Source organism: Vigna unguiculata, chromosome 9 (assembly GCF_037176805.1).
Source record: "Vigna unguiculata cultivar grain cowpea cultivar isolate G323 ecotype 2 chromosome 9, ASM3717680v1, whole genome shotgun sequence".
Classification (NCBI taxonomy): Eukaryota; Viridiplantae; Streptophyta; class Magnoliopsida; order Fabales; family Fabaceae; genus Vigna; species Vigna unguiculata.
The window spans coordinates 25970163-25983656 of record NC_140800.1 but is presented as its reverse complement, the minus strand read 5'-3'; the positions used below and the strand labels follow the sequence as shown (position 1 = coordinate 25983656).

Here is a 13494-nt window from a genome sequence, read left to right as displayed (position 1 = left end):
AATCTCATGTTTTCAATAAAAAAAGCTTCAACTGGTGTAGGTTATTTCTTTTTAAACAATGTTGTTTAACTTTTCGGTTTTCTAATGGTCATGGTTTTATTGATTTTCAAGCACTAGCTAAGCTGTTTTTTTGTTTTAACTTTCATTTGTTATATTGCATATTTCTTGTTAGCCTTGCATTATTTAGTTTTAAGGTTAGCATAATTTGTGTAGGTATTTAATTAGCGCTTTATCATACCAGTCTAGCTTAGTTTGTTCAATTAATTCATAGCCTTGAGTTGTGTCTATTTGTTTGAATTGAATGAGTAACTATCATGCATTTTCAATGAGTTAGTTCATTAGTTTATCATATTCCAATTGCTTGATTTCAGTTTCTTTGTCTATCTATTATGCTTTGAAAAATTCCCCAAAAATATGTTCTTTTGCATTCAATCCACTCATTGCATTGGCCCTATCCTTGGATTGACTTGAGTTTATCCTTATACTACATAGTAAAGGGGGGAACACTTAGTTTTTGTTTGATTGACATACGCAACAAAAGGCTATCACCAGTGGTTTCGTAGGATTCTGTTGTATTTGGGAGAAATAATGAGATCCTATAGTACTTGTACATGAAAGATGAGTTAGAACTTGTAGTGGAGAACCAAGAACTGCATATTACAACCATTCATGGATAATGTAAGTCTCTGAACCATTATTTATATTTAATTATTTTATCTACTTATATTAAATAAATGTTTTGTGTTGAGGTATATGTTTGGTGTCACTTAGAATGCGGGGTTGACTGATGTGTATGGAATCATGGACCCCCAACGCATTCATAGTGGCAATTAGATGATTGACATCCAAGCATACATAACTAATTGTTTGGGAAAAGGGAAGAAAATATATTTATAAATGAGTAAGTGTAGTTTGTTGTATTGTAATTATAATCCATCATTTTAAGGTTTAATAATGATTGTATGGTTTTACTCGTTGCACAAATCTCCCCCAAGAATCTCAAATAAGTATTATATTGGTAAAACCCTCAATCTTATAAACTTTTTTTCTTATATAAGTGTATCCTAAATAATTCTCTTTTTGATAATGCATTTGTTGGACACAACATGTTAGGAAAATTGTAAGACCCGTGAAATTTAATTAATTAAATAATTAATTCATTAATAAATGCGGGTAGTGGGAGCCTTTATGACATTAAATATTGTTTGATGTGACGTGGAAAAGTACTAACTCAAGTGGTTGAGAGTACTTTGATTGTGTGAGAGGACTTGGGTTTGAGTCCTATGTATGCCAATTATGTGTTGTTTGTTTTATTATTAATTTTAATAATATGTATGAGCATGGAAGTGGTAATGTAACCTTATACTTATGTGAATTATCATGAAAGATAAATTGGTTGAGTGGTTGTGCATTGACTTGATGATAAGCATGGTATGGGTTTGAACCTTAGTGAACCCAATTTTGACTCTCTTTTTGCCAATGATTAGTTGTGGCTTGAATGTGAAAAGGCAAAGAAAACCTAGCACGGGCAGCCAATAGGGGCTGAAAAACCACCCAAAGATGACCCTTGAATAGCAATTAAGCCATCATTAAGGTTATTTTCGTTTTGGCACTTAAACCCACTATTAAGACACCTATAAAAGGCCAAGTTTAGGTGAAAATAGGGTTTCTGCAGTCTTGATATTGTACCTTTTGAGAGGAGAGAGAATTGGAGAGTATTGAGAGACTACCTAAGGCTAATTGTGGGAGCACTAAGAGAATTTGTGTTGGGCAAGAAGAAGAGCTATAGCATTACAATTTTTGCAAGGGAAATTCCAGGTTAGGGGAGCTTCCGCGCTTGATTTCTATTGGTTTATGAACTGATTGTGTGTTGTATGCCTATAAGCCATGTAATTTCGTGCTATGCATATATGATATGACTTAAAGGTTGATTGATTGTTTTTGGGATGTTGTATGAGTAATTTCTGTGTACCGCTGTATGAATATGATAAGGGTTTGGGGGTATATGTTGTTTAGGCTTTAAACTCAAAATTGCAGGGATAATATTGGGTATCTATTATGGTTATATGTTGGTTGCACTATTTTCCACTGATTGGTATGAACTGGAGTGTGATTTGGGGCATGTTTCCTGGTGCTTGCGTGTATAAACAGGGTGGGAGTCTGCAATTCTCTCTCAAGTGAGTCAGGCTCACCTAGGCGAGATTAGCAGAGAATTGAGTCTGTTTCTGCTCGCGCGTCTTGCTCGAGCGAAGGGTTTTCGTCTTGGGCGACAGGCTATCTCACTTAGGCGAGTGTGCCTCGCCTAAGCGAGAACTCGTGAGTGATATGGGTTTTGATTGAGCATCTCGCTCAAGCGTGAAGTTTCATTTTTGGGCGAAAGCTCGTCTCGCTCAGGCGAGATACCCTCGCCTAAGCGAGAATTCGATGGTTGATGGGTTTTGTTTAAACTCGCTGCCTAGGCGAGACACCCCAATTCTGAGCGAAGGATGGTCTCGCCCAATCGTGAAGAAGTTCGCTCAAGCGAGACTTCGTGGACTACTGCTATGCAACTTGCTCGCTTAGGCGAGTGAGCTTAGCTTAAGCGAGATAGGCTTGGGGTGTTTGGACAATGGCTTTTAGCCTAAGCGACATATAGTGCTATTGTGTGTTCAAGGCAAGCATTACTGCTGTGTCAGATTGGATGTGTTGGCATTGTGATACGTGGTCTACAAGGCTCCTAGGATATCTCATAGGTGGGCTTGCTGGTGTTCCTTGAGTTGTGGCTCAGAACGTATCCCTTGAGTGGTGGCTCGGGATAAGGGTTTAATAATGCTGTCATTGACACGATCAAATTAATATTACTTATGTATAACAACTTCAGTATTGTTAAGAAAGTAGTCAACAAAATAGAAAGGGTAAAGTTAACCCTAAGTCGTCTCCCAACAAACACGAAATTAATTTTTAACAAGTTAGTTCTTATAAAACTATACAAAAGAGTTAGTCAAATAAAATAATAAAAATATAGGAGGATTAAGATAAACAAGAAAGAAATAGAAAAGATAAAAAGAGATAAAAACAATAGTAAAGAAAATAGATTGATTCCATTGCTTTTTCAAAATAGATTCATCATCGGTTATCTAAAGATTATTGCTCAATTAATTATTGTTGTAGATTTGCAAATTAATCTATGTAAAGTCTCAATTAATTTGTTGGCGTTCTCACTTTTAACCAAAGTACAATCTCAATCAAATTTTACTATGCCTAATCATGTCTATTCTTTTATCTCCTCATCAAATAAAAAGCTTAATTAATCAAAGTAAAGTCTCAATTAATTTTAGTTAGAGTAAATACCTTTAATCAAAGTAAAGTCTCAATTATTGAAAAAAACTCATTCAATCACATGAAAGTTTCTAAATAAAATCAAAGTAAAGTCTCAATTAAATTTAAACAACCTTGACTCATATGATCAACATGCATATAGATTTAAAATCATTACTTTTTATGTGATTCAAAGATAAAAGACATAGATGAATAAAAACCTCAACAATCATAAAAAGAACAAAGAAATTATTTCATTCTAACCTCAGAATCCATAATGAAATTACAATGGAATCAACCCAAGAAGTTTAACACTCCATGAAACACAAAATAAAATAAAAAATAGAAGAAGAATAGAGAGAGAAAGGAAACGAAATTAGTCCCCCCTTAAAGGGTTCCTGAACTCCGAAGTCCGGAGCTTGCCTTTTTTGCTTCTCCCTTGGTCTCTTTATATAGGACTTGGACTGGGCTTTTCGGTTGTTAAAACCTCTCAAATATATTTTAAAATAAAGATAAATATTATTTATCTTTATAGTTATTTTAAAAATATTGGGAGAGATATAGACTATTTGACAAATATAGTTGGTTGATAATATCAATATCTAATATAATTAAATTAATTAATTAATTAAAGATATATGATAAATTATCACCAATTAACATTTGTATTAATTTTCCAAATCAACCATGTGCAATCTCCTCAAATTATCTTCTAAATAATCCAATAACTTCAAGATATATTTGTTTGTTGTGGATATAAAAGGATTTAAGAAGATCTTGTCATATTTAAAAAGATTTTGTAGTTATTATCTTTTAATATTTTATGATATAATTAAATAAGATAATTATTTAAAAATATCAAATAAAATATCTATAAATATATTTTTTCCAAATTATCTTCTATCATAAAGATAAAGAAAACCGCAAGGTCCAATTTTTTTGCTCTTCTCTTCATGGTTTAGCCAAACTTCTTCACTTTTTTAAGCGTTTGTTGCCGTCTTCATGCAATGTTTGGCTTTAATTTTTGTGATTTTGATCATTTCTTATTCTTGGATTTATCTTTAAGGTGTCATGAAGCTTTAAGCAATTTATTTCCACAAACCTCCATGAGCTCAATATAGCTGCAGCAGCTGCACTAACACACCTCAAAATATCCAAAGAACATTTATGCAACTAAAAAGCTATTTTTAACATGTATCCCATGCTCAATAAACCCAATTATAGGAAATCCCAATTAAATCAATCTTTAAGCACACAAATTCAATTAAATACCCAGAATTAAAAATTAAATAAGGGCAAAAATACGCACTCATCAGGGTTAACCACATGGCATTCTATGGGTTGTGGCTCAGAATAACTTCCCTTGAGTTGTGGCTCAGGATAGCGGATGAACACGAGGAACTCTTGAGTTGTGGCTCGGGTTGGCGGTTGCGGCCAGTATGGATGGGTCCAGATGGATTGCCCTCCTCAGTGATTAGCTGACAAGTTTGGTAGTCCTGAGACGTTACAGACTATGTTCGTATTTGGGAACTCCACCTGGCGTTACGGTGTGTAATCCGTAACATGGTTTCCCGCACGTGCTCCATCGATTGTGGCTGATAGGTGTGGCAGCAAGACATCTCGAGGTATTCTCTAGAAGATGCAGAACACGGCTAACATGGTGGTGGCCATGTGGAAGGAAAGGAATGAGGTTCCTTTGATGCGAATTGATATCAAGCATGGTTGTGGCCATGTGGAATGAAAGAAGAGTTTTCTTTTGATGTGTTGTGTTATATGTCTATGATTGATATATATGTGTTTATTATATTTGCTCACCCTATCTGCTTGTGTTTGGCGATGATCGTGTATCGGTACACGTGAGCAGATGATATTGCATGTGGTTCTGGTGAGGCATAGGCTCAAAGCGTGGGCTATTATTGGGAGGAGATTTTTATCAGAATTTTTATAAAGTTTTTTATGCTTTCAAATAAATTGTAATTATGAATATTCTGGATTTTTTTGGATACTTACAATTTTATTTATACTTATGGATTTTGGTTTAATATTGGACATAATAAAAGATTTAAATTTTCCTGCGATTTTGGGAAATGATGTTTTTATTAAATAAGGTTGTTATTTATTTCTTTATTTTATTATTTAATTTCATAATATCCGGACGAGATGTTACAAAAATCAACTAATGCAACTAAAAAGCTACCATGGTTGTTCATTTATATTTGTTATTTTGATCCCAATTATCACTGTTTGATTCTTTTTCTTCCTTTAGATTAATATACTGTAGTGTAAACAAACTAGCTCATATGAGTGTGGTTAGTATGCTATGTAATGGATAACAACCATTATTTGTGCTTGTATTATAAGTGATTGAAAATCAGTAATAATTTAATTATTCAAATACTTTGCAAGTTTATTTTTTTATGTACTAATTGAAATTATTTTTTGTACAGAGATTCGACAATCCTACTCCAATACATGAGAATTCAATAGAGTATGTAACACAATCTTGTGCCAAATATAGTAAAAATATACAATAATGTGTATTCATTATGTGTAAAATATACTTTGTACATTATTTAAAGTACTTTGGTTCAAAATTGTTATCTATATTGTTGTATCTAGTTGTATCCGGCTATATATGGTGTGTTATGTTTCTCTCTAGGTTCATTATATGTAGACGGAAACCAAAGCAAAAAATAAAAATAAAAAAAATCAGTAATAGGCTTCAATTATAGCACAAACCGAAGCATAAGTGAAAAATATGCTTATAAAAAAACCAATGCTTATTCCCCTATTTCTTGTTTCTAAATATTTTTGGATAATGGCTAAATGTAGGTTTCAATTGTCTTAACTATCAAAGCATATAACTCAATTATAGACTTCGCCTGGATATATTGGATATATTTCGGTTATAGAAACGTTGAAAAAAATTGAAACCATGTGTCGCTGCACTAGTGGTAAGGAAGGAGAATTAGACAAGTCATGTGGACATACATAACATATACACAATACCTTTTGTTACATAAGTATGTTTAGTCACGAGGACTATATCCATTCATTAATAAAATTTAGATATAAAAATGATTAAAAATTTTGAATAAGAATGAATTCCAATTTTATATAAAAATTTAAGAACAAAAAACATATATATAACTCAATTTTAAATTAAATATAGGTTAATCCAATTTTAAATTAAATAAGGTTAATCTACGGTTCGTCTAACTAAAAGTATAATAAGCAAATAACTTTAAGCCCAAGTCATTGGAATATGTTATCTCAAAAGAGTAAGAAGAAAAAATACATTTTGTGTATTGAAATTTATCTTTATTATTAAAGTAAAAAATAATAAAAATTGTTTAATTATACTTTTATCTTTTACTTAAAGGGAAGAAGTAATTATCTTCACTGTTAACCATATAAATTTGAATGTGGAGAATTGAGTTTTAAAATTTAGTAAAGATAAAATCAGTTAAAAAGAACTAAAAGAAACAAAAGATAAAAAATAATGTAGTATATGTAGCAAAATGTTATTTAGCCTAATTTGTAGATATTTTCTGAAAGGAAAGACTAAAAGGAGGGTGGAATGGCCCCTATATTGAAGGAAAATATATAGACGGTTAAAGTTGGAAACCAGTTGTTTGTGAGTGTGACAATGTATGACTAGATGGAGACAAAAACATAAGAGCCAGATGAGATTTGGAGCCACATGTGCAAATCCCTAACCACAACTTCAAACCTTCAAATGCGCTCTCAAAATAACATTAATCTTGACAAAAACTAAACAAACAATACATGTTCCTTCTTTTGTTGTCTTCTTTCGTCTCTCCAACTATTACAATAGGACTTCTCCTGAAAACAAAATAACAAGACAAAAGAACAACAAAATAAAGAAGACAAGAATATCCATATTCCTTATTAATTATTTTCCGGAAATGGATTTCTCAAAACTCAATGACTCGCCCATGTTCCGGCAACAGGTTATGTTCTGTTTGTTCTTTCACCCTTACAATATCTATCACAAGATTATTGAAAAAAATATATATATGTATTAAAGAACAATGTTGGTGTTATGTTGATATGTTCCTGTTACGCAAAGGGTAGTGGCTATTTATATAAAAAATGGTATTTTGTAGTTGTCAGTATATATTTTTCATTTTATATATATGTTTGTGGTTAGTTTGATGGTGCATGTGCTTGAAATGAATGAGTTTCTTAATCGTAATCATGAATGGGTGTGGATATATGCAGCTTCAGTGCATGGAAGAGAGTGCAGAATCGTTACGCGCGAGATGTTTCAAGTTCTACAAAGGAACTCGAAAGTACACGTGGGTTTTCCATGCCATTGTTTTTGTTAATGTTTTGTGTATTTCGTGTTTCTAATTGAATACGTAGTAAGCGTAGGATATTTGTACATAAAATTAGACCTTCATTTCATTTCTCTCCTAAGAAAGCCCATACTTGATGATACTTCAGTATAAATACAAGAAATGCCAAAACCTTTATACCTGAACTTGTTCATCTTTAAGGCATGTTGGAACTTTAAATCTGGAAGGATTTTGGTCAAACCTCAACTCTCAAACAGAAAAATAGTTCTCAATACATATAATAACTCCAGAAACTTTTGTATATGCCTTGTGCACTTGTATAAATTAGTTTAATTATTGGTATTTCGTAAGTATATGAATTTTTGTGTCAAGTAATTACTTTATATGTATGATAAATAGGGAAGGGCTTGGAGATGCATATGATGGAGATATTGCATTTGCAAGTGCTCTTGAAAATTTTGGAGGAGGGCATAATGATCCTCTGTTTGTGACTTTGGGAGGTAAGTTTTGTTGATCTCTTTCCTCCTATTACATTTTCTTCATAAAATAAGCTTTTAAGTAAACATATATATATGTATATATATATATATAGAGGTTGAGAATAACAAGTCATTTATTGTTATTGGATGTATATACACTCCCGTTCTGAGCATGATATGCTTTAAATTATGCTTTTTTTGAATATTCAATGACAAAATATTTTATTTCATACTATTAATTTTGATAAACTAATTTGTGCTGGTATTACATATCAGGACCAGTTATGACCAAATTTGCTATTGCATTCAGAGAAATGGGTACACATAAGGAAGTTCTTCGGTCACAGGTAATGATTTGTGCATTGTTGCCAGTGTCTTTATTTTTCAGCAATTTTTTTCTTTTATTTAGGCCATACCAGTGATGAAACTTGTGGTTTTCCCGCTCATATTTATAGAATTTTGGCTTCTATTATGTGTTTAATGAGTTAGTTTCTTCTGGTTCATATTTTCAATCTATGCATCTTTTTAAATTTGAATATTTGACTAGATAATATAGTTGAAAATTTCCTTTTTCTTAAGATTTTATAGTACAGAAAGAGTTGTTATAACTGTGATTGCTAAATTGACTCTACTTAATGTGGCTTCTTAGGCGGAGCACATGCTAAATGACCGATTACTGAACATGCTAAACGTGGATATCCTAGATGTCAAGGTACATAGTGTAGAAGAAACTTTGAGATGTTTTAAATATAATTATTACTGTGGATAATGTTAATATTTTATTGGTTCACTAATCAAAATTAATAAGTTGAAAGTAATGAAATCGTGACTGATGGAATAACTTCATTACAAGACTATATATAAGTAAAGACTTAAAACAATAAACATTGAATTAAAAGCTACCTCTGATGATGAAACTCAGTTTTAAAATTTGACAACCTTCAAAAGGGATAATGCTTCTGAGAATTGATTCTCTTATGTTCAACAAGACAATTTTTTCCTTCAAATGACTTGTAATCTGTTTTTCATCCTTGATGTTTTATCTGTTGCTTGCAGGAAGCTCGAAGGCGATTTGAGAAAGCTTCCATTGTACATGATCAGGTGCTTCTAATTAGGTTTAAGAAAATTGTAGAGTAATGGTTTTTGCTTCCATGTTTTCCCTACCCCTATTGAATGTACAAGTCATGTCATGATCAACACAAGTTTTTTAATGGGGAGAAGAAATTCAGGGCATTTTTAAAACAAATTAGATAACACAATCTGTTAAAAGTTCATTGACCTCTGACTCTTGATTATAACACAAATACAACGTTGATTTTATGCAACAGGCACGTGAGAAGTTTATGTCACTAAGAAAAAGCACTAAGATTGATGTTGCCACTGTCGTAGAAGAGGTGGGTCATGTAGCTATTTTTTGGCATTTTCATTCATGAATATAGTCTTATCTTATCATGGGTTACCATTATTTTTTTCAATCTAATTTGGTAGAGAGACATTCCAGGAATTGCACAATGCAAGAACCTCCTTTGAGGAATCTCGTTTCAATTTGGTAATCTTAGTTGAACAAGATATGCTGCTTTTGGATATTATGGAATGAATAAACTTAGTACTAAACACATTTCATCTTGTATTCTAGGTTAGTGCTCTTCATAATGTTGAGGCCAAGAAGAGGTTTGAGTTTTTGGAGGCTGTCACTGGTGTTATGGATGCTCATCTTCGGTATTATCGACAGGTATATGACATTTTCAATATGAAATATTGCACATGTAAAGTTTCTAAAACTCATTTCCCTTTTGCAGGGATATCAGCTATTACATGAGTTGGAGCCTTTCATCGTCGAGGTTTTTTCCATTTACTCTTAACTTATTTTACTTGTAACTTTAGGAAACTCACTTCCTAAAAATGAATGGAATATTTCTCTGATATTTGCAGGTTTTGGCTTACACCCAAAAGGCAAGAGAAAGTTACAATGAAGAGCAGATTCGTCTTTGTGAAAGAATGCTGGAGTACAAAAAACACGTTCATCAAGAAAGCATGATGTCCTTGACTGGCCCTTATATTTCTCCCAGTAGAGATGGGAATCCAGTGCAGCCTTTTTCAAGGATATCAAATAAAGTGGCAGATGCTATAACAGAGTCTGCCGAAAATGGAAAGGTATCTATCTAAACCCATGACAATGTCTCACTGTGTGAAATAATTCCAAATGACATGAATGGATTTTGAAACACCCATTTACTGATCCCTCCATGTGCACTACTTTTAGATTCAAATCATTCGACAAGGGTATCTCTCAAAGAGATCCTCAAGTTTGAGGGGTGATTGGAAGAGACGGTTCTTTGTTCTTGATAGTCGTGGAATGCTTTACTACTTTCGTAAACCATGGAATGGATTACATGTAAGTATCATCAGCATACACCCTCTAAACTAGCTAGCTAGGTGATAATGCTGATTTTAATTTCATGATCTTAATCAGGGTAGCAGTCAATCACTACATAGAAATTGTGCCACCGATAACAGTGCTGGAATTTTGAGTCGCCTTCTTTCTTCACATTACCATGGAGCTATGCCTGATGACAAATGTGTAGCACGTCACACAGTGAACCTTCTCACATCAACAATCAAGTCTGATGCTGAACAATCTGATTTAAGGTTCTGCTTCAGGATTATTTCACCCTCAAAGAGTTACACCTTGCAGGTATGTATTTCCCAACATTTACTCACCTCTCTACTTTTGCATTTTATCTTCTCACCACACTCAACATCATGCAGGCAGAAAATGCTGTGGATCAGATGGATTGGATGGAAAAGATAACTGGTGTAATTACTTCCTTATTGAGTGTACAGACACTGGTACATCATTTAATCACAAATATTAACTTTTAAAATACTATGATTTTTTTGAAGAATCTAGCATTTCTCATCAAATGTCTTGCATGAGTATTCCTCAACCATTTTTTAACAAAAGTCTTGTAAATGCACCCACTGATGCCTGTATTAACCGTGATTGTGTGACAGTCTGATGTGTCAGAAAATGGTAACGGTCCCTCTGCCAACAAGCTTCTTTTGTTACAAGGTTCTCCAGATGATGATCTAGCATTGCATGGGGATTCTATGTCATCCGAAGACTCGCAAAAGAATAAGCAAAGTTCAAAAAGTGAAAAGCCAATTGATATTCTTAGAAAAGTTAGTGGCAATGACAAATGTGCTGATTGCGGCAAACCTGATCCAGATTGGGCATCCTTAAACCTTGGCATCCTTATATGCATTGAATGTTCCGGTGTCCACCGGAATCTTGGTGTACATTTATCAAAAGTAAGTAATTGAAGATCATGTTATTGTGTAAGTTTTTCATGATTTTATTTTTTCTTATTGGTTATGAAGGCAAAATCAACTTTTTTTTTTGACAGGTAAGATCACTGACCCTTGATGTAAAAGTATGGGATTCAGCTGTCTTGAGCATGCTTCAGTCACTGGGGAATCTCTTTGCCAACTCAGTTTGGGAGGAACTGTTGCAATCGTCAGGTTCTTCACAAATAGATGAGAATCCTGATGGGTGAGTTTTGCTAAGATTGATGGGATTAACTGTTTAAACTTTCACACTAACATACATCGACCTTACAATGTAGATCCAAGCCGCAAAAGAAGTTATTTCATGCAAGAAAACCATCACATGATGACCCTATTTCACTCAAGGAGAGGTTCATTCATGCAAAGGTAATAAATATTATATGCTAAATGAACCTTTTATATATACACCTAAGAGAATGAATATTCATGGCGTTTCATGTTTTACACAAAAGATAACTTTGATTAAAAACTTGTGTTGAAGTAGTGGAATATCTGGTTTGTGTTGTTGCAGTATGATGCAAAAGTGTTTGTTTGCCGGGTAAAGAACAACGTTCTCCTTTCACAACAGGTGGCAGAAAGCATCAATGCCAATGACAAGAGAGCAGTGTATCGACACATTGTAAAATCAGACGTAAATGTCAATGCTATTAGTCGTGAAGCAGGTACATTTAATCCTAGAAAAAAAATGCTCCAATTGAAAAAGCAGAAAGCCCTATTAGAATAATAATGCATTGTTGTGCAGGCTTTTCTTGCAACATGCCTTTTTCAACTCATGATCCAAACACGTCATGTGAAAACTCAACTCAACCGGTGGAAGACGTACAAGATGGTTCTAGTGTGCTTCACCTGGCATGCCGAAATTGTGATGTTGCAATGGTAGAGCTACTCCTACAGTATGGTGCAGACGTAAATGCTAGTGATTCTAAAGGAAAGACACCACTACATTACTGCACCATGATGGGGAAGCATGCAACTGCAAAAGTGCTTATTACAAGGTAATTAATTGTTTTGAAACATATCTCAAGGGAATTGGATATACATATTTAAAATTAGACTAAAATGTGTTTTTATTTCTGAATTTTTACACAAAATAAAATTTATTTTTATCGAAACTGTCGTATACTTTGATTCCAAACTTTGATAAATAATAAATATAATAATTTGAATGTCAGTTTGAAACATATTTAACATGTAAAAAAAAATTAAAATGATTAAGTTAAAAAGATTATATCTATTTATTTTTAAAGAAACAAATTCTTATTTGACATCAAAATTCTTTGATCTTAAAATTATTGGTGTTAAAAAATTTAGTGAAATAAGTTAGCAATTATTTCAGGGGGGCGAATCCACTTGCCGTAGACAAAGAAGGCAACACTCCTTTTAAGCTTGCACCTGAACCTGATCCTGTTGACAAAGATACTGTTCCTCTTAACTTGGAAACGACACCCCCTCAAAACTCACCAGAAAAATGATTCATGCACACCTTGTGTTAATCTGCACCGGAGAGATAAAAAGATAGAAGAGACAGATAGATGATTCGATGTAACAGGAAAGCTTCAAAAATGAGAAGTTTCAATTAGGTGTGTCTTGCATAGTTATTCATATATAATGTATTATAACATTGACACATCTTCATGAGTTTTGTTTATAGCAATGTATTTATTCAAGTTTGAACATTCATTAACTATGCAGACATGATACACAATGTCCAACTGTGGAAGTTATATATATGTATATATAGTCTAACTCATGGATGTTTTTAGTTCTCGATTGAAAAATTAACTTTCTTTCATGACTCAATGCTATATAAAATACTTTGAAGGTGATAACAAAATAAAGTCTATTAATAATAAAAAATTTATTTTAATCTTATAAAAATTAGTATCTAAAGATGTGAGTATAAACATCAAAAGATGATTCCAACAAAGAATCGCACTTAGTTCGTCCACGTATCACTAAATTATATCTAAATTGGACCGAGTTCAATACACATTTTCATCACAAACGAGATTTTCAAGCTTTGCTATAAAAGCTAAATCTCACAATTT

General features: G+C 32.9%; 1 protein-coding gene across 1 annotated transcript; it reads left to right on the top strand.

The window, feature by feature from the left end:
* The first annotated feature begins 7105 nt into the window (after positions 1 to 7105).
* LOC114195924 (ADP-ribosylation factor GTPase-activating protein AGD1-like) lies at positions 7106 to 13183 on the top strand. The gene is made up of 20 exons (XM_085667146.1): positions 7106 to 7271; positions 7543 to 7619; positions 8019 to 8119; positions 8375 to 8445; positions 8748 to 8810; positions 9155 to 9199; positions 9427 to 9492; positions 9600 to 9647; positions 9735 to 9830; positions 9898 to 9939; positions 10031 to 10252; positions 10362 to 10493; positions 10572 to 10793; positions 10868 to 10948; positions 11114 to 11410; positions 11506 to 11651; positions 11725 to 11812; positions 11958 to 12108; positions 12189 to 12441; positions 12783 to 13183. Exons 1-20 carry the CDS (start codon positions 7227 to 7229, stop codon positions 12916 to 12918), a joined length of 2382 nt encoding a protein of 793 aa, XP_085523272.1. The 5' UTR covers positions 7106 to 7226; the 3' UTR covers positions 12919 to 13183.
* The last annotated feature ends 311 nt before the right edge of the window (positions 13184 to 13494 follow it).